Source organism: Mobula birostris, chromosome 5 (genome assembly GCF_030028105.1).
Source record: "Mobula birostris isolate sMobBir1 chromosome 5, sMobBir1.hap1, whole genome shotgun sequence".
Taxonomy (NCBI): Eukaryota; Metazoa; Chordata; class Chondrichthyes; order Myliobatiformes; family Myliobatidae; genus Mobula; species Mobula birostris.
Genome location: NC_092374.1, coordinates 87841252 through 87863922, shown reverse-complemented (window position 1 = coordinate 87863922; position 22671 = coordinate 87841252). Strand labels below are relative to the sequence as shown.

At 42.6% G+C, this 22671-nt stretch overlaps 1 protein-coding gene across 3 annotated transcripts in view; it reads right to left on the bottom strand.

Annotated features, from left to right (window-relative positions):
• LOC140197288 (uncharacterized) overlaps positions 1 to 13632 on the bottom strand; it is a 41907-nt gene extending 28275 nt beyond the window's left edge. For 2 of the 3 annotated variants that reach the window (XM_072257226.1, XM_072257224.1), the window contains exons 1-3: positions 11458 to 11662; positions 9077 to 9261; positions 3462 to 3574 (exon numbers count right to left, since the gene is read on the bottom strand). In XM_072257226.1, coding sequence (XP_072113327.1) covers positions 3462 to 3574; positions 9077 to 9261; positions 11458 to 11592 — 433 coding nt within the window. In that variant the 5' untranslated portion in view covers positions 11593 to 11662. Of the gene's footprint in view, positions 1 to 3461; positions 3575 to 9076; positions 9262 to 11457; positions 11668 to 13498 lie in introns of those variants that run through there. The other variant, XM_072257225.1, reaches the window with a different exon arrangement.
• Positions 13633 to 22671: the final 9039 nt, after the last annotated feature.

Genomic DNA, 22671 nt, shown 5'->3' with positions numbered 1-22671 from the left:
ATTAACAGCAAAGAGGACTTGGTGGGCACATAGGAGAGAATAAATTGCAGGTCTAGCAGGAATGAGGGAGTGGGGATGACTGATTGGTTGGAAGTAGGAATGGCCTTCTCCTCTGAATAAGCAAATTGTTGCTTGAGATGGGAAGGGTTGGTTATTTAAGAAAAAAGCAGAAGGAGAATGAATAAATTAACTCAATTTTAAGAAGTCTATATACACTTAAGACATTCCATCCCAAGTTGCCTTGGATGCTGGGCCCTCAAGTAGATTCACAGCAGAGATTGATACATTTCTGGACTCTGAAGGATAGAGTTATAGAAAAGTACAGCAGAGAAACAGGCCCTATGGCCCATCTAGTTCATGCTGAACCATTTCAACTGCATTCTCTCATCAACCTGCACCGAGACATGGCCCTCCACACCCTTACCACCCACGTACCTATCCAAACTTCTCTTAAAACGTTGAAATTGAGCTTGCACGATGATCTCACCTGGACCGTACACACTGGCTTCGTGGCAAAAAAAGCACAACAGCGTCTCTTCCACCTCAAGCAACTGATGAAGTTCAGCGTGAGCCCCCAAATCCTCAAGACTTTCTACAGGGGCATCATTGAGAGCATACTGACTAGCTGGATCATCGCCTGGTACAGGAACTGCACCAACCTTGATCGCTGGGCACTGCAGAGGGTGGTACGGACAGCCCAGCACATCTGTAGATGCGAGCTTCCCTCATGAGGTCATTTATAGCAGCAGGTGCAGAAAGAAGGCCTGGAAGATCATCGGGGTTATCGGTCACCCCAACCGCAAACTGTTTCAGCTGCTTCCATCTGGCAAATGGTACCGCAGCATTAAGGTCAGGACCAACAGGCTACGGGACAGCTTCTACAAGCCATTAGACTTTTAAATTCACATGTCTGTATATTGTGACTGAGTCATAACACAAAGATTTTTCCTCCCTCACATTGTGGGATGGATTTAAGATTTAAATAAATTCTAAAATTCTATTTCCTTTCTTTTATTGTTTGCATAATGTAGTTTTTTTCTGTACATTGGGGCTTTGACAGCTTTTTTTTTAAATGGGCTGTATTGGGTTTCTTTGTTTTGTGGCTGGCTGTAAGGAGACAAATCTCAAGGTTGTATAGTGTACAGACACTTTGATAATAAATGCATTTTGAACTTCTGGACTTCAATGGTCTGCATTAATTACTACAGCTATCATCACCACCAACTGCCTCCAATTGGGTATTACAATATGGAATCTTACAACATGCTCAAGCACGCATGTTTGGCAGCATCAGGGTCAAATGAATTCGATTCCGAACTCAAACGTGAAATGTTCATCATCAGGATAACTAAGAGATGGGCAATATCTGCGGGCTTCTTGGTCTCCCACAGTGACTGAGAGGGAGCAGTCTGAAGGACATCGGAATTAAATCAATTTTCTCATTATTGTTACCAGCATAGTTCCCTCTAAGCTGTGCGCGTGTGCACGCGCACACAAGTTTTTCAACTAGCGCACAAAGGAAATTAATGTGCGCACAAAAGGTTACCTAAAATAATGTAGTAGTTAATAATTATACTTATTGAAAATAATCTTTTAGTTAACTGTTTCTGTTAAATAGTCGTTTTTTCAAATACCACGATGCAAGTCGCTAATTTACGTCACCTCACCTATCCTGTTCCGGTTTGTACAGCTGCATCACGGCGGTAGCCATGTTTAATGGACAGTGTTCATATTGTAACGTTTACAAAGATCTGTTTCAAATCCTGTAGGTAGCTTACTAAGTTTTTATTGGAAAAATATTGATTCACTGTATCAAATTCAAAAGAAGCGAAGGGGGTGAAGCACAAAAGAACTGCAGATTTGTTTAAGGTTGAATGGCTTAACAAAATAGTAGACACTGTTACACCGAAAGCTCATGAGGTCATGAATGTTCAGCTATGAGAAATATTTATGTATGATTCGGAAACTGGAGTTATCTGCTTGTATTGTCGTGATGCAAAAGTTGCTGGAGAATTTTCTAGTGGAAAGAAGTGGGACGATATTTGAAAACTTGACTTTTTGAAGTGTCATTTGGCAAGTAAATCGCATTTGGACTGTGAACAAAAGCTCAGGCAACAGAACCCGTCATTATCTGTTACAGGAGTGCTACGCATGTTAAGGTTGAGTGCAGATGAGTGAGAGCGAAAATGATCAAACCCAGAGGAGATCAAAGTTGAGGCACAAGAATGGTCAGCTTTTGATTTCTCGGCACTTGCAGATTGTGACTTCACATTTGGTGATGAACGAGTTAATGCCTTATGTCTGAAATATCATGATTTTCTAGCTGAAAATATCAAAATAGTTAGGCAGTTTAATGATTTCAAATTTTTCGTACAAGAAAAAATTAAATCCAAACCGATTTCAAACTTCGCTCAAATGGTGGCATTTGTACTTCAAAATGAACAGCTTTCTGACCTTGCACAGTTGATGGACATTGGGGGAACCTTTCTTGCATCTAGTGCGGACTGTCAGCGAGGTTTTAGCCTAATGAATCAACTCAAAAACAAGCTGAGAAACCATTTAGGTGAATGTCATTTGGATATGTTAATGAGAATCAAAAGCTATCAAAGGGATGGAAGTTCTATTAGTCGAGATAGAGTTTACAAAGAATGGGTAAATGCCAAAGACAGGAGAGAGAAAAAAAAACTGAGTGACTTAAATATGATAAAAATTAAATATTCCCAACCTGATGACATAAACATTGACTTCTCTAACTTCCGTTAATGCCCCTCCTCCCCTTCGTACCCCATCCCTTATTTATTATTATTATGATTTTTTTCTTTCCCCTTTTTTTTCCTCTCTTTTTTCTCCCTCTGTCCCTCTCACTATAACTCCTTGCCCATCCTCTGGGCTTCCCCCTCCCCGACCTTTCTTTCTCCCTAGGCCTCCCGTCACATGATCCTCTCCCTTCGCCAGCCTCATATTCCTTTTGCCAATCAACTTTCCAGCTCTTAGCTCCATCCCTCCCCCTCCTGTCTTCTCCTATCATTTCGGATCTCCCCCTCCCCCTCCCACTTTCAAATCTCTAACTATCTCTACTTTCAGTTAGTCCTGACGAAGGGTTTCAGCCCGAAACGTCGACTGTACCTCTTCCTACAGATGCTGCCTGGCCTGCTGTGTTCACCAGCACTTTTTGTGTGTGTGACTTAAATATGTATGTTATTTTGTTGTTATTCTGTGTAGTTTTATGTCAAATATTTTGTAAACCTACATAGACTGTCCCATGTATGCACTCAGTGCGCACGTACTTTTGTCACAGGAAAAAAATTTGTACAACGTAAGATTTTTGCGCACACTGACTACTAAAAATTAGAGGGAACATTAGTTACCAGGTATGCATCAGAAGGCACACTGTTACTTTCCCCATAAACTCTCCAATTATCTTACCTCTGGCACACAGAAAAGGGAAAGAGTTCTCTTACCTCCGGCATGCAGAAAAGGGAAAGAGCTCCCTATTCTTGGACTGTTCATTGCATTTTCAAATTCAGTATAATAGCGAAATGGGGGAGGTTTCCCAACGATCTGCAGCAGAGACCTACAAAAAGGAAGAATGAACATAAGATTCATGACTCCAAACCCTAGTATATCCCTACCATTTCAGACCTGGCAAGCGAATCACATCCATTTGCAACCATTGTTGGCAGAATCTCAGATGGTGACGGGAGGGCATATAGGAGCAAGATATACCAACTGGTTGAGTGGTGTCACAGCAACAAACTTGCACTCAACATCAGTAAGACCAAAGAGTTCATTGTGGACTTCAGAAAGGCTAAGACAAGGGAACACACACCAGTCCTCATAGCAGGATCAGAAGTAGAGAAAGTGAACAATATCAAGATCTTGTGTGTTGACATTGACCCAACATATCGACGCAGCTATAAAGAAGGCACGGCAGTGGTTATACTTCATTAGGAGTTTGAGAAGATTTGATATGTCACCCAAACCACTTGAAAATTTCTACAGATATACCATGGAGAGCATTCTAACATGGCTGCATCACCATCTGGTATGGGGGCGGGGGGTGTGAGCAGTTGCTACTGCACAGGATCGAAGTAAGCTGCAGAGAGCTGCAAACTCAGTCAACTCCATCATGGGCACTAGTCTCCATAGTATCCAAAACATGTTCAAACAGCAGTGCCTCAAAAAAACAGCATCCATCATTAAGGATTCCCTTCACCCAGGACATGCCCTCTTCTCATTGCTACCATCAGGGAGGTACAGAAGCCTGAAGGCACACGCTCAACAATTCAGGAACAGCTTCTTGCCCTCTGCCATCTGATTTCTGAATAGTCATTGAACCCATGAACACTACATCAATACTTATTTTATTTCTGCTTTTGAACTGCTTATTTAATTTAACTATTTAATATATACATTTACTGTAATTCATTTTTTTTTTCTATATTTATCATGTATTGCATTGCACTGCTGCTGGAAAGTTACCAAATTTCACGACATGTTGGTGATATTAAACCTGATTCTGATTAATTGCCACTATTTGTTGCATAGACTACAAGACCATTAGGCACAGACTATAATTAGGCCATTCAGCCCATCAAATCTTCTTCACCATTCGATTATGGTTGACTTACTTTCACTTTCAACCCCATTCTACTTGTGTAACTTTGGTGGACAGGTCGGACTCAAGAGTTAACCAGAGGAAGACTGACACCATGACCCTCAATGGTCTCTTGCTCCCATAAAGGGATATAGCATCGACTTATCCAGCATCAGCAGATTCACCTAACTGGGCAGCATCATTTGGCAGGATGGCAGGACCAATGACGACATCCAGTGCAAACTCAGCAAAGCTAGGAACATCTTCAGATCAATGAGCAACATGTGGGGATCAACCAAGTACAGCATCCACACCAAGGTGAAGCTGTACCAGAGCTGTGTTCTGTCCGCACTCTTGTACAGGTCAGAAGGCTGGCGCATGTCAGAGAGTGAACTTGCCAAGCTGTAGCCATTCCACACCACGAGCATCCCCCGTATCTTCCAGCTGTGAAAGCTCTCCAATCGTGTCCTCGTGCTTCAGTGTCATCAAGAGGACGTGGACACAATCATGATGAGGAAACGTTGGAGATGGATTAGGCACATGATGAGAAGAGGCCAACTCCATCATCAAGACAGCACTTAATTGGACCCCTGAAGGGTGGAGAAAATGTGGGAGAACAAAGGTACCTTATCTCTGTACCACAAAGGCAAAAATGAGGACCCTGAATTACATCTGGGGCACAATGGACAAGATGGCCAAAGATTGACAGAGATGGAGGACTTTCATTGCTGCCCTAAATGCCAGCTACATAAGTCAACCCCATTCTCCTGCCTTCTCCCCGTAATCTTTATTGGCCTTACTAATCAAGAACTGATCAACCTCTACTTTAAATATGCTCAATGTCTTGGCCTCCACATTTTATCTGTGGCAATGAAATCCAGAGATTCATCACCCTCTGGTGAAAGAAATTCCTCCATATTTCTGTTTTAAAGGGATGTTCCTCTATTCAGAGGCTGTGCCCTCTGGTCCTACACATACCCACTATAGGAAAGATCCTCTCCATGTCCAGTCTATCTAGATATTTCAGTATCTGATAGGTTTCAGTGAAATCCCCTCCCCACGCATTCTTCCAAACTTCAGCAAATACAGGGCCAGAGACATCAAAGGCTCCTCATATGTTAACACTTTCATTCCTGGATCATTTTCGTAAACCTTTTCTGATCACAGTCTAATGGCAGCAATGCTTACTACTTATTTATAGATACAACATGGTAACAGGGCCTTCCAGTCTGAGTCTGTGCTGCCCAATTACATGATCAATTAACCTACTAACCCATATGTCTTTGGAATGTGATAGGAAACTGCAATACCTGGAGAAAACCCGCGAGCTCACGGGGAGAACATACAAACTCCTTACTTACAACAGTGGAATTGAACCCAAGTCAATCCCCTTACTTCTACACTACAGTGCCTTAATAGGATCGGATTTTGTACATCTCAAACTAGGATCAGGTGAGGTCCCTGCCACACAAAGCTTGACCCAAATGTTGATACACAACTTTCACTTTGCTTTAGACTCAGCAGAGGATGCCCACGCAACACAGTTGTTGATGAATCCAACGAGGGATTCCGGGAACAGTTCCTTCTCCAGCAAGTGGAAATCATTCCCATATGGAAAGATTGAGGGGAAGAGAACAAATGTATTGAAGTGGGAAATTTATCAAGTCCAGTGAAAACAAGGAATAAATATTATATTTACAGGGATGTGGGTGTAGATTCATGTGAACTATAAGTACCAATACAAACCAGTTGGAAGCAAGACCCATTTATGCACTTACATTGAAACACCAATGCCCAGGAATAGAAGTCTACGGAAAGTGGTGGATAGAACTCAGTCTATTACAGGCAAAGCCCTCCCCACCACTGAGCACATGTACAAGGAGCGTAGCCACAAGAAAGCTGTATCCATCATCAAGGACCACCCCCCCCCATCATCTTCTCACTACTACCATGCATAAACATAGACTGACAAAACAACCAATTGTGCAAATACAAAAAAATAATACTGAGAGCATGAGTTGTAGAGTCCTTGAAAGCGAGTTTGTAGGTTGTGCAAAGTTCAGGACATACAGGAGCTGTTGGATGCAATCACCAGGTTCAGGAACAGTTATTACCCATCAGGCTCCTGAACCAGAGTGGATAATTTCACTCAATACTAAACTGATTCTACAACTTAGAGATTCATTTTCAAGGACTCCACAACTCATGTTCTCCATTTTTTTTTACATTTGCACAATTTATCGTCTTGCGCACATTAATTGTTTGTCAATCTTTGTTTTTGTATAGTTTTTCATAAATTATATTGTATTTCTTTATTTTCCTGCAAGAAAATTGAATCTCAGAGTAGTACATGGTAACATATAAGTACTTTGACAATAAATTTACTTTGACTTTGAAAACTTCAGTATGGACTTTACACTGTGAAATACCAATGCAGTTCCAAGGCCAAAGAAGAAAATTATTCAAGCAATATTCTGTATCTGTGTAAAATGGTACAGCTGATAAATATAGAAATATAATAACAGTCTCCTGCCAGGAGCCATTGCAACCTAATGTGTAATACATAACGACCCTATTTATCTTTACATCTCACCTCAATCCATCTTTCCTGCCCCATTATTGAATACTCTTACCCTAGCAACACACACGAAATGCAGGAGGAATCCAGAAGGTCAGGCAGCATCCAATAAACAGTTAACGTATCAGGCCGAGACCCTTCTTCATGACTGAGAAGGGAGGGGGAAGACGCCAGAATGCTCTTACCTTATGCCTTCATCCCGTCAACAAATCTCTCCTACCTCCCATCAAATCAGAAAACTTCCCTTTCACTTTCTCTCTTTAGTCATCCTCTCCTTTCCCAACAATTTCCTTTTCCTGAATTCTTCGTTTTTATTCCCACCCCCGCCCCAGGTCTGAAGAAAGGGCAAAAAAAACCCAACAAACTCTGAGGGACAGGTAGCATTTGTGGAGGCAAAGGGATAGTCAACACTTAGGGGCAGCACGTTAGCATAGTGGTTAGCACAACGCTTCACAGTATCAGCAACCCGGGTCAAATACCCACCACTGCCTGTAAGGAGTTTGCACATTTTTCCATGACTGCATGGGTTTTCTCCGGGTGATCTGGTTTACTCCCACAGCCCAAAGACCTACCAGTTGGTAGGTTAATTGGTCATTGTAAATTGTCCTGTGAAGAGGATTAAATTGGAATATTGCTGGGCAGCGCCGCTTGAGGGGCCGTAAGGACCTATTCCGTATCCGTATCTCAACAAATAAATAAATAAAGATTGAGACTATGGATCAGGTCAGTCTGTCTCTGATGAAAGATCACTCATCCAACAGTTGAACTCATTGTCATCTGCACAGATACATGGCGAATATGAGGGGGCATAATTTTAATGTGATTGGGGGAAAGTATAGGAGAGAAGTCAGAAGTTTTTTTTTAAAAAAGCACAGAGAGTGGTGGGCGTGTGGAACGCCCTGCCAGGCATGGTGGTGGAAGCAGATACATTGGGGGCATTTAAGAGACTCTTGGATAGATAAGTACATGGATGATAGAGAACTGGAGAGCTATGTACTGTCCTACGCTCTCCATCAGAGGTTCCCAACCTGAGGTCCATAGATCCCTCAGCTAATGGTAGGGGTCCATGGTATTAATATACAAGGTTGGGAACCCCTCCTCTGCATGTTCTACAATGTTCTTTTGCACATTGGTTGTATGTCAGCCATTGATTCTCTTGTATTTCTTTGTTCTACTCTGAATGCCTGCAAGAACTGAGTCTCAAGGTTGTATATGTACTTTAACCATATAACCATATAACAATTACAGCACGGAAACAGGCCATCTCGGCCCTTCTAGTCCGTGCCGAACGCTACTCTCACCTAGTCCCACCGACCAGCACTCAGCCCATAACCCTCCATTCCTTTCCTGTCCATATATCTATCCAATTTTTCTTTAAATGATAATATCGAACCTGCCTGTACCACTTCTGCTGGAAGTTCATTCAACATTTACTTCAAGCTCCCCTGTCCTCCACCGATAGTTGAACTTTGATAATAAATTTACTTTGACCATTTATGAACAGGTGCAATGAAAAACTTCCTTCCAGCAGCATCACCGGCACATGCATCACGTTAGCAGCATTCATAAGAAAAACATACAGTAAACAAAATTCATAGTCAATTTTTACAAGATTGTTACGTTAACATCCAAAACATTAATTGTTTCTGTCCTCAAACACTGGCTGACTGGCAATTCTTATTTCTAATCCAGTTTAAAACAGGTTAAGTAAAAATGAGCCGAAACTACCTTTAGAACTTTTTACAAGTTTAACTGCAAGAGCGTTCATGGTCCAAACTGCAGTAATCTATGTGGAGGATGCCATTTTTAACAGTTTAGATTATATGACACAACAGTGGAATGAAATGCATATGTTTAGAGGAGCCCGTAAAACCTATTCACAGTTGTCTTGCAGGCAATACCTGAGATAGTCATATTCTTCATTTAGCTCCTCCTCAGACACATTGCTGTCCAAATCGAAAGCATCCGTGTCCGACTCCGAAGACCAATCCCAGGTTTGGTTCTCTGACCTTCCTGCACAGTTGCCTTGCATTCTTTCCATCAGTGATGCAGAATTCCAGTCAAGTTCCTTTTCTGTCAAAAGAAACTGCAGCTCGGTTAAGTTGCTCTAAAAGCTGCAAAGCAGCTGTAAGGGTGGGTATGGCTTAGTTACTGAATTGTACTAAATTACAGCAGGGAAAAAGGCCATTTGGCCCCAATTCCTTGCAGGCTAAAAATAGCCTTTAGGTTAATCCCATCTCACGGCTCTCGAAAGTACAGTGCACCCAGTTGCCATCAGCAACCTATCAGACAGCAACTTTGCCTCCATCATCAGTCAGCAAGTGAGGTAAAGTTTAATTGGCTCCCATCCATTGTAAAGTAAGGGCAGTGGCAGGAACGTTTTGTACCAAGATTGTTTAATTGGAAATGGTGACCCCTGACCCCTGTTCAGGGTTTTAAATAACTGTGACCCCGGCTAACAGTTATTTAAAAAGACTTGCCAGACCAGAAAGGGGGAAAGAAAAAGTGTCAGCAATTGCCAAGACTCTGCAGAGCACGGGATTGAATCTCAAAGCAGGGAAGCCATCAGCCCTCCCCATGCCAGCGCTGACTCGATAAAAGTGTCCCAAACACCCGTGTCCCCATAATATTTGACAATTGGTCTTCTGATCCCTAACCCTAATTGTTTTTAGATCTGTTTTAATCCGAAGATGTACCAGGTAGGTTAACTGGTCATTGTAAATTGCCCTTGATTAGGTTACGGTTAAATTGGGGTTGTCAGGGGGTTATTGTAGTGGCATGGCTTGAAGGGCCTATTCCATGCTGTATATCTTGGTCAATAAATAGACTACCTTTCATGGTAGTGCAGTCCAGTTCTTAAAATGTAAAAGATATGTTTATTTTTTCTCCCATTCTATTATTTTTAAATCTGTGTTTTGTTTTTAGAAACACATTGCAGGAAGAATAATTTTCTTCCTTCATTGAAGCAAAATCACATAAGGATTTGATTATGTCTCACGAGTAGAAGACTTGCACCAGACCATAGGTAAAGTTGCACAACAACAATATCGGGGAGAACAGCCATTGCTGGACTTACTAACCACACGACAGGTAGTTTCCCAGTTTGAATGCATTGGCTTCTGCTGTTAGATGCTTCAAATAAAAGTCAACAAGAAATGCAAGAGATTCTACAGATGCTGGAAATCCAGAACAATGCCCAAAAAATGCTGGAGGAACTCAGCAGGTCAGGCAGCATCTATGGAGAGGAATGAACCATCGACGCCTGGGCCAGGACCCTTTGCCAGGACGAAAAGGAGAGGAAAGAAGCCAAAATACCGTGTGGGGGGGGGGGGGAGGGAAAGAGTACAAGTTTGCAGGCGGTGGGTTGGGGAGAGTGGATGAAGTGAGAAGCTGAGAGGTAACAGATGGATAAGGTAAAGGAGGAGGAATCAAATAGGAGAGGAGAATGGACCATGGAAGAAAATCAAGGAGGACAGGCACCAGAGAGGGGTGATGGGTTGTTGAGGAGAAGAGAAGGGGTAAGAGGGGAGTCAGAACTGGGAATGAAGAGAGAAGGGGATTGGGTAGAAATTACTTAAGGCGAAAGAAATCAATACTCATGCTGTCAGGTTGGAGACTACCGAGACAGAATATGAAGTGTTTCTCCTCCAACCTGAGAGTGGCCTCACCATAATAGTAGAGAAAGCCATGCACCGAATGGGCAGTGGAATTAAAATGACTGGCCACTAGGAAATCCTGCCTATTGCAGACGGAGCAAAGTTACTCAGCAAAGCAGTCCCCCAATCTGCACCGGGTCTCGCTGACATAGAGGAGGCCACACACAGAAGGTGACCCCAAAAAAATCGCAAGTTAAGTGTTCCCACACCTGGAAGAGGCCCCGAATAGTGGTGAGGAAAGAGGTGAATGTAGTATTAGTAGGAGGGATGAATGGACAAGGGAGTCACTGAGAAAGTATTCCCTGCAGTAACCAGAATCAACCAGACTTTTTAATGTCCAGTCACTTTCCAGTGAGAACTGGTCAGAATAAAGCAGAGAAGGTGGTGCGATGCTTTCTCCAGCTGAACAGGCTGGCACCTCTCACTAGCTAAGCTTGAAGGATGGCCAGCTTCTGGTGTCTATGGAAACAGCATGGCTTAGTACTATTAAAGAGAGGACAAACACTCCAGGAAGAGGAAAACAAAAATAAAGTGAGCAACCTGTGTTTCTCTGGACATCAGATGTTGCCACAAACCCCACAAAGGAATCTGGTACAAGTCAGGTACCAAATCATGGAAATATTTACCTTCATCCCACTCAGGTCTGTAGCCAGTTCTGTTTTCAGGAGTGGGTTGTCCGCTTTGGCTTGGGGGGCTCCCAGCCACCTGCGACGTTGCCAGAAACTCTTGACTGGCTCCCGGACTTGACGATCTATTATCATCGCCTTCCATCCCGCTTTCAAAGTATCGACAAGTTAAGTTGTTGCATCATTGAAGGAGGTCCCAACACCAAGAATCTAAAATACAATAGCAGGTTACCAATCTCCACCCACACCTTGAACCTGGTTATCTAAAAGTATATGGTACAGTGAGCTGGATTGACATTGGCATTAGGTCAACTCTTAAGATACTTTCTAAGGTAGCCTATCTTCTTGAATGTGAAAGGGATGCGTTATTATTCTTAGCTGTACAATGAAGAACTCAGAATATCAAACATTTGATTCCATGGTCTGCTTTGACTATTTGTCTTAATCAGGATCTAATACTAGCAGTAACCTAGTAGCAATTAGCATAACAGTATTACAGTGCCAGTTATAAGATTCTGGTTCAATTACTGTAATGGCTTTGTATGACAAACATGAAAAAAAAATCTGCAAATGCTGGAAATCGAAAGCAACGCACACAAAATGCTGGAGGGACTCAGCAAGCCAGACATGGAAAAGAGTAAACAGTTGCCATTTTGGGCTGAGACCCTTCATCAGGACTCAGAAGTTTATATGTTCTCCCTCTGACTGTGTGGGTTTCCTTCCACATCCCAAGGACATACAGGTTACGGTTAGCAAGTCGTGGGCATGCTATGTTGGCACCAGAAGTGTAGCAACTTGCAGACTACATATGTTTCTTTGTTTCAATGTCCATGTGACAAAAGTAATCCCTTTTTGCAATCCTAAATAGAAGAAAGGCGATAAAAACCAGTGTAAACACTGGTTTCAATATTTGTGTCACGACCTTTTACTGGCAACGGATGCGGGTTGACGTTAAAAGGGAAGGAGTCTTGGGTGGAATGAGACAATTAGATCACCAGATTACAGTTGTGCACCACAAAAGGATCAAAGCACTATCCATGGACAAGTTCCATTAAGTCAGACACAACATGAACAGTCAATGTGGCTACCTCTCAGGAGCCTCCAAGGCAAGTGGTACCGCCATTAATATCGCGACTTCCAAGGACTGGACAATGGGTGGGGAAAGGAAGAAGGTGGCAAACAAAAGTTCAAAGGCATTCGAGGAAAAGTCCAACTAGTGTGGCAGCGCATTGGGTGAAGGATGAGGAGCTGGTAGTTAGGGTTAGGAATGAATGGGGGGTCTATCTGAAGTCCAGTTTGAGTTGGGTGATTAGATGATGTCCAGCTGGCAGAGGAGACAGAATTATGTTTGAGGAAAAGAGCATCCGGAGAAGGACCGAGGCAAGGCAAGAAAGTGAAGGTCTTGGTGAGGGAGGGGCTGTGTTGCTATTGGGGAGGGCATGAGGTGCAGAGGGGGCTCTTCCAGAGGAGCCAGTCACCCAGGGAGCAGGAGAGTTAGAGCTGGGCAGGGCTGACTGGGGGTGGGTCCAGCTGGGATAATGGACAAAGAGGAGGAGTGTGGCACTGAGGAAAAGGAGTGTGACTAGGGGAGGGAAGGGAAGGGCAGGAGGAAGAACCCAGGGTGCAGGGAATAGAGCTGGGCATGGCTGATAGCTGGGATGGAGGAGGATGGCGTTGGGGAAAAGGGGTGTGGGTGGGGGGGGGGAGATGGGGGAGGGGGGAGGGGAGATGGGGAGGTGGGGGAGGGGAGGAGGGGCGGTCCCGACGAGGGAGGCGGGGCCTAGCCGAGTGGGTTGAGGCGGGTCTGGCGCGCGCCCGACTTCGCAGCCGGCCCGTTGGCCCAACCGCCGCTTTCTCGCGACCCTTTCAAACGCGCGAGGGGAGTCCGTGCGCGTGCGCCATAAATTGTATATGCGTGTTGTGATGGGGGGGGGGCGCGCGGACCGCGTGGGGCGAATGGCGCCACCTTCCTCCCTCCCCTTCGTCACCGATTCGGTAAACGGGAGTTTTGCTTTCCTTCTCATTAACTCATTAATCTCACCCGTTTTTTTTAAAAAACAAAAATGTCGCCGTGTGTCTGCCGCTCTCCTCTGGGCCCCGGCCTGAGCTGGTGCGCAGCCTTTGTTAGGAGCGATGTCCCGGGCTGGCCGGTTCCAAAACCAACACTGACACATTAACTCCCGAAAAAAAACATTTTTTTTATTTCCGCCACAGGGACCCCGTGATCCCGATGAGGCGCCGGGGAGGGGAGAGCTGATGGCTGTTAGGAGAGAGCCTGTAGAAAATTTGCGCGCAGCAAGCTCCCACGGATATTTATTTGTTTTGCGCACGGCGAGGGCTCACCTGGGCTCGGACCGTGCACAGCAAGCTCCCACACAAACACACACCCAAAAAAAGATGTTTTGCCCAGGGGAGGCTCGAATTAGGTGCCAACCTGCAGAGCAAAGCTCCCACAACAATGTCTATCCACGGACATTTCATATCAGGTGCTAGTTTTTGCACAGTAAGCGCCCCCCCCCACACACACACACACACACACACACACAGATCACAAAACCCTGGGTTGGTGCAAAGAAAGCTCCCACAAGAAAAGTATGCTAATTGGAATTTTGTATCAGGTGTTAGTCTGTATACAGCAAGATCCCACAACAACGTATAAGGTGCTAGTTGTTGCACAGCAAACTCGCCCACGAAATCTAGTTTTGTGCACAGAAAGCTCCCACAAAAAAAGGTTTGCTGATTGGAATCTTGCATCAGGTGCTCCTCTGTAAGCAGCAAAATCACACGTGTGGATTTGTGCACAGCTAACTTAAACACACACACACACAAAGCTGTTTTGCCCACAGGAGGATCAAATCAGGTGCCAAACTGCACAGCAAGCTCCCACAACTATGTCTGTTCACGGACACTTCATATCAGGTGCTAGATTTTGCACAGAGAGCCCTCCCACAAAACCCTGGGTTTGATCACAGAAAGCCCCCACCAAAAAAAGTTTGCTGGCTGTGCACAGCAAGATCCCACACACACAAAAACTGTTTGGCCACAGGAGGCTGGAATCAGGTGCCAAACCACACAAGCTCCCGTAAAAAAAAATGTTTGCCTGCGGGCACTTTGAATCATTTGCTACTTTGTGCACCACAGCAACCTCCTCCCACAGAAATGTTTGCTCATGGGAACTTGGAATTAGATGCCAGTCTGTGCACAGTGAGCTCCCACAAATTGTTTACACACAGGAATACGTATCAGTCGCTAATTAGTGCATGGAAAGCTCCCATAACAGGTATGTTCATGGGAACTAATTTGCACAACAATTTCCCCCACAAGTGTAAATTTGTGCACAGAAAGTTCCCACAAAATGTTTTCCCCACAGGAATTCCTATCAGGAGGTAATTGGTGTGCAACAAGACCACACAGACATGGGTTTGTGCGTGGAAAGCTCCGACAAAGATATTTCCTGATGGGAATTTCATATCAGATGCTAGTCCGTGCATGGCAGTCTCCCACTAGAGTGGATTTGTGCACAGCAGGATCCCCTCCACACACACAGAAAGCTGGTTACCCGAGGGAGGCTCGAATTGGGTGCTGACCTGCATAGCAAAGCTCCCGAATTAATGTTTGCCCACAGGACACTTTGTATCAGGTGCCAATTTTTACACAGCAAGCTCCCACAGATGAGTTGGTGCACGGAAAGATCCCACAAAAAAAAGTGTTTGCTCATGGGATTTTCATATTAGGTGCTATTCTCTACACAGCAAGCCTCCAGAAATGTTGTTTTGTGTATAGAAAACTCCCACAAGAATATTTGGTCTTGGGAATTTCCCCAGTTGCTAGTCTGTGCAAACCCCCACAAACATGGGAATGTGCAGAGCAAGCTCCCATAAAAAATATTTGTTCTTGGGAAGGTCACTCAGGTGGCAATTTGTGTACGGCAAGCTCCCACAGGTGTGAGTTTGTATTTCCAGAGGTATTGGTCTGCACACAGCAAGTTCCTTGCATTAGTTTAGTGCAGGAAGCCCCAACAGACTCATTTTAGCACCGCAAGCTCTCAGAAAACCTTTGGTCTTCCATCTTTATATAGTGCCTTCAACACAACAAAATATCTCAAAGGGAGGAGTGCCCCCTCCTCCTTTCTCCCATGGTCCACTGTCTTCTGTCAGATTCCTTCTTTTTCAGCTCTTTAGCTCTTCTATCAGCTCCCAGAATCTCACCAGCCATCCCCACCCCCCACTGTCCTCCTCACCTGGTTTCACCAACCACCTGTCAGCTTGTACTCCTTCTCTTCTTCCCCCCGCCCCACTTTCTTATTCCAGCTTTTCCCCACTTACTTTCCAGCCCAACACATCAACTGTTTATTCCACTCCTCTGCCTGAACTGCTGCGTTCATCTGGCTTTTTGTGTGTTTTGCTCTGGATTTCCAGCATCTGCGGAATCTCGTGTTTATAATCTCAAACAAAAAAAAATGACATCAAGCCACATATCAGGGCAGGTGACCAGAAGCTTAAACAAAGAGCCAGGTGTTCAAGAGCATTTTAGGTAAAAGGTGGTAAATTGCATCACAACCACAAGTATGATTCACTTTTGTCAACTTTACTCACCACATACATTTACATGTATTAGGGTTTTGTTGTGGTGTGTTGGTCAGGGTAAGTCAAAAACAACAAGAATCTTTTAAAAGAAATTTCATTCTTTAAAGGTGTTTAGAGCTAATAGTCTTGTAGTAGAAATTGTATTGTTTCTTTTGTAACAATCCACATGAAGCACATATTCCAAGCAGGAAAGCTCCAGTATGAAAAAGAAAGCGATACCAGTCACATACTTGCTTCATCTGGACTATGATTATTCTTATGTGGGTCACTTCAATAAACTCTAAAGCTCCAATATTATGCTACGAAACAGAAATCTATGCATGTTAGACACTACATATTTTCCATTTTAAATAACCACTAACCTTAATCACAAGTTCCAAAAACCACTAATCCTAGCGTTAACCACAAACCACATCCTCTGAATGTAACCTAAACCACTGACTTTAAATTCTACCTCCAACTGCTAACCCCAAATCGTAACCCAAATCACTGATCCCAAGCATTAATCCTTATGCGTATGCAGACAGTAAGCCATTAAGGTAATTCATAATGCAGAAAAATCTTGCAATTTAGAAAGTAATTTTAAGTTTAGTGTAATCTAACTGTACATGTATACAAACAAATGAAACAGCATTCCTCTGGACCATGGTGCACCAACAAAACACATATCACACACAGCACATAAAATAAAATATTACCACAAATAAGTTAATAAAATGTAATTCAAAGTGCATGTAGTGTGCATCATAGATAAACTGTAAACAGGACAGTAAATAGGGTTAACTTCTATGGATAAGCATTGGGGAAAGTAATTTTAGATGATTGTGTAGAACTTTTCTAAACTGGAAATAATTTGGAAAATGCGTGTCTCAGGTGGAATCAGAATCAGGTTTATCATCTGGCATGTGTCGTGAAATTTGTTAATTTAGCAGCAGCAGTTGAATGCAATACATAATATAGAAGAAGAGGGGAAAAAAAAAGATAAATAAATAAATAAATAATGTGGCAGGAGCCTGAAATCATACATGCATATGAACAGTTTAGAAAAAGTTGAGTTGTCTCTGATCTTGGCAATTTACTTGCAAAGATTTCATCACCATATGAGGTGATAACATCAGTGCACTGATGATGTCTCCGCAAATGGTGACAAGACGTTTATAAGTAAGTTGCCAGGATTGGAGAACAACCCAACCCAAACCAACTTTTTCTAAACTGTTCATATGCATGTATGATTTCAGGCACCTGCCACACTCTACAGTACTATGCAAAAGACACAAATATGTAGCTTGGATGCCTAAGACTTTTGCACAGTACTGGAGTAATTTTATGTATTGCCCTGTACTGCTGCTGCAAAAAAAAACAATATTCATGACGAATGTGAGTGATGATAAATCACTAGCGTTTGTCGTGAAATTTGTTATGCAGCAGGGCATTGCAATATGGAATAACAAAAACTTTGGAATACAGTAAGTGTGTATATGTGTGTGTGTATATTACAAAAAGTTTAACTAAATAAGTACTGCAAAAAGAGGAAAAAATGTAGTGAGGTAGTGTCCATTCAGAATTCTGATGAAGGGGGGAAGAAGCTGTTCCAGAATTGGTAAGAGTGTGCCTTCATGCCTCTGTACTCCTCCCCGATGGTAGCAATGAGAAGTGGCAAGGAGAGGGGAATCATGGTTCGGAAGAGGGGAGGGAGTGGGAAGCACTGGTGAGACATTCTGTAATAATCAATAACCAATTGTTTGGAATCAAATGACCTTGCCTTGTGTCTCAGGGCTGGATGTGCCTGCACTTGTGTCACCACACCCCCCATCCCTGGCACACCTTCTCTTACACCAGTCCCACACCCCTCCTGCGGGGCTCCACCCTAGCCAGTCCCAACATCCTTTGCTCCCACCAGATTTACAAACTCACTCTTCGCTCCACATTGACAAATACAGTACTGTGCAAAAGTCTTAGCACCTTAGCTACATATATTTGCCTAAGACTTTTGCACAGTACTGTAAATAAAATTGTACAGCATAATAAGGAACTACTTAATTATTCAGACTTGTTTAATAAAATGCAATTTAGCATCATCACTTGAAACTTCTTTTCCCCTCTGAACAGATATTGACCAAGGTTCCTTTTGAAGAAGTCACCTAACTACTCAAGAACCACTTCCTCTGGGGTAACATTTCACAATTCCTCTGAAAAAAATAGATTATTCTTTATCTAGTAAATCTTTTAACTTTATCCTCATTTGTATTTTTGAAAAACTTTGAAGTCAGGGAAACAATTACAAGTAAACATCCAAATGTAAATCATACTGTAAACTCCGCTAAACACATGGACTTGTGTTTGCTTCCAAAGATTTAATCAGAAATGTTGAAGTAAATTTATTACAAAAGTACATATATGTCACCATGAGATTCATTTTCTTGTGGGCATACTCAATCAATCTATAGAATAATAATTATAACTATCAATTATAATGATCAGTATACAAAAGACAACAAACTGTGCAAATACAAATAGAAAGAATTAAAAATAATAAGTAAGCAATAAATATCAAGAATATGAGATGAAAAGTCCTTGAAAGGGAATCCATTGGTTGTTGGAACATTTAAATGATGGGACAAGTGAAGTTATCCCCTTTGGTTCAAGAACCTGATGGTTGAGGGGTAACTTTCCTGAACCTGGTGGTGGTGAGTCCTGAGGCTCCTGTATCATCTTCCCGAAGGCAGCAGTGAGAAGAGAACATGTCCTGGGTGGTGGGAGTCCCTGATGATGGATGCTGCTTTCTTGCAACAGGTTCCTAATAGATGTCCTCAATGGCAGGGAGAGCTTTACCTGTGATGTATCGACCACTTTTTGTAGGATTTTCTGTTCAAGGGCATTAATATTGCCATACCAGGCCTTGATGCAGCCAGTCAATATACTCTCTACCACACATCTATAGAGGTTTCTATGCTACTCCAAAAGAGAAATATGAAGACAGTAAGCAACTTCCCTGTCCCTACTCCGCATTGACTGTGTTGTCTGCTTTTTTTTTGCAGGAACTTCTAGGACAACACACAGAAAATGCTGAAGGAATTCAGCAGCTGTTTTGGACCAAGACCCTTCTTCAGAACTAGAAAGGAAAGGGGAAGATGGCAGAATAAAAAGGTGGGATGGGGCAGGTTCCTCCACCTGCCTCCCTCACCAAAGGAGCATTATGCAGGAATTAAGTTGTCCCATCCCACGCACAACTGAGGTGGCAGGTTGCAACCAAACTGCAAGTATGATTCAACTTAATCAACTTCATTGGTTGTATATACATACAAATATTAGGAATTTACTGTGGTGTGTTTGTCAGGGCATGACATGCAACAAAAAGAAACATTCAACAATTTATAAAGAACAAAGAATTGTATTTTTTAAAGTTTGAGGTTAAAATACGTATATGGAATAATATATGTTATATATATTTTATATTGGGAGTTTGAGGAGATTTGATATGTCGCCAAAGGCACTCACAATTCTCTACAGATGTACCATAGAGAGCATTCTAACTGGTTGCATCAACATCTTGTATGGGGAGGGGTGGGGGGGGGGCTACTTCACAAGATTGAAATAAGCTACAGAGAGTTGTAAATTTAGTCCGCTCCATCATGGGCACTAGTCTCCGTAACATCCAAGACGTCTTCAAGGAGCGATGCCTCAAAAAGGCGGCTTCCATTATTAAGGACCCCCATCACCCAAGTCATGCCTTGTTCTCATTGTTACCATCAGGAAGGAGGTACAAAAGCCTGAAGGTGCACACTCAGCGATTAAGAAACAGCTTCTTTCCCTCTGCCATCTGATTTCTGAATGGACATTGAAGCAATGAACACCACCTCGCTACTTCTTCATTTCTATTTTTGCACTACTTATTTAATTTAACAATCTAACATATATACTTACTGTAATTCACATTATCTCTATTATTATTTATTGCATTGTACTGCTGCTGCAGACAACAAATTTCATGACAAATGCCAGTGATATTAAACCTGATTCTGAAATCTGCATAGATACATAAATACCAGCATGCATTTACCATGTAAACAGTATTATAAAAAGTGGTTTAAAGTGTTCACAGTGCAGTGCAATGATCTGGATAATAGATAGAGGGAGGGTGGAGGTAACTAGAGTGATTGATATGACTAACTGCCTGTGGAAAGAAACTTTTAAAATGGTGTGAAGTTTTTGTTTTAATAGCTCTATAGTGCTTCCCAGAAAGGAGCTTTCAGTAACAGCAGTTTACAGGGTGTATAATGCTTGCAATGATTTTTTCTTGCCTGCTTCTTCGCGCTGGATGAATGCAAGTCCTGCAGTAATGGTAGACTGCAGCCAACAACCTATTCTGTTGATCAGGGAGTTTCCTGTAGTTTTTGTATATTGTAAGATGGGGTTCCCAACCTGGGGTCCACAGACCCCTCAGTTAATGATAGGGGTCCATGGCATTACAAAAGTTTGGGAACCACTGTTGTAAGAGGATGCTATGCCAAAGAAGATATGAGAATGTTCTCTGCCAGCCCAGACGTGCCCAGAAGTGTCCAATTGAGCTTCTGGGGCGGTACAAAACAATCCAAGGTGGCCATTAACACATTTTACTCCAGGACAAAGATAATTTCAGTTCTTAGGACTGAAAAATGCAGAATTATGCAACTTAATTCCAAGATATCTATGCCTAAGCCTTACAAGTAATACCAGTTCCAGGACAGCAGCAAGAATAACACAAGTGGACAAACATAACAAATATAACATACAATTATAATTGGAGAAGCCAGGGTAGGGCTTACATGGTCAATGGTAGGACACAGAATACTGCGGTAGAACATAGGGATCTGGGAATACAGATTCATAATACCTTGAAAGTGGCATCACAGGTAGATTGGGTTGTAAAAGAGAGTTTTTGCCACATTGGCATTGTTACCATCACAGCAGGTCAACAGCAGATGCCATTTCATTGGCTTTTCACTCAATCTTCTCAATAAGTTTCAAGACTTAGGCCTCAGTACCTCCTTGTGCAACTGGATCCTCAATTTCCTCACTTGCAGACCCAGTCAGTTCAATTGGCAACAACACCTTACCCACAATCTTCATCAGCACAGATGTACCACAAGGCTGTGTGCTTAGCCCCCCGCTCTACTAGCTTTATAATTATGACTGCAAGTCTAAGCACAGCTCCAAAGCCATAGATATTCTCTTGTTTGTGATGCCATATTTAAAGTTTGCTGATGACACCACTGTCATTGGCCAAATCAAGGATGGTGACAAATCAGCACTTCTAGGAGTGAGACTGAAAATCTGGCTGAATGGTGCCACAACAACGACATAATTATTGACTTCAGGAAGAGGTCCATGAGCCAGTCTTCATCGGGGGAATAAGAGGTGGAGGGGGTTTACATCAATGTTTCCTCTAAGATGTGCACTTGTAGGCGCGCACATATCTTTTGCTACTAGCGCACAAAAGAATTTAAACGGCACACAAAAGGGTGTCACCCTCTACCTCATTGGCATGTTAGGAATATTTCACAATCATACTCAATCACATTTCCTTTTTCAGTTGCTGATGTAGGTGGTGTTAACAACGTGGAGTTTGCAATGATTTGTTTGCAGATTTTAGAACTGGTTTATTTATTTTTTTACTGAGAAAATTATTCGGTGCGCACATGTTGTTGTCACTGGGCAAAATAATGCACAGTATAAGATTTTTGCACACACTGGTCATTACAAATTAGAGGGAACATTGGTTAGCAACTTTAAGTTCCTTGGTGTTATCATTCCCGAGGATTTGTCCTGAGTCCAGTATGTAAGTGCCATTACAAAGATAGCACCCCAGCATCTCTACTTTCTCAGAAGCAAGATTCTGGTGAAGATTCAGTATGTAATTTAAAACTTTGTCAAACTTCTATAGATGTGAGGTAGAGAGTATATTTTGACTGGTTGCAAAATGGCTTGGAATTGAAACACCAATGCCCTTGTATTGAAAAGTCTACAAAAAATAGTGAATATGGGCCAGTCCATCACAGGTAAAGCCCTCTTCACAACTGAGCACATCCACACAGAGTGCTGTTGTGGGAAAGCAGCATCTATCGTCAAGGACTCCCACCTTGCAGGTAATGCTCTCTTCTCGCTGCTGCCATCAGAAAGAAGGTTCAGGAGCCTCAGGAGTCACACCCAGGTTCAGGAAAAGCTATTACCCCTCAACCTGAGGCAATAACTTCACTCAGCCCATCAGTGAACTGTTCCCACTGAACTGGACTCACTTTCAAGAACTCTTCATCTCATGTTCTTGATATATATTTATTTATTTATTATTATTTATTTTTTCTCCATTTGTATTTGCACAGTTTGTTCATTTTTGTTTGCACATTAGTTGTTGGCCTCTTTGTTTACTATGGTCTTTCATTGACTCTAATGTGTTTCTTGTATTTACTGTGATTGCTTGCAAAAAATTAATCTCAGTGTTGTACATATATGGTGACATATACGTCACCATATAATAAATTTCCTTTGAACTTCGAACTTCAGAAATCAGATTATTGAGTACAGGAGTTGGGATGTTGTATATGACATTGATGGGGCCTAATCTGAAATGTGTGCGCATTTCTAGTCACCT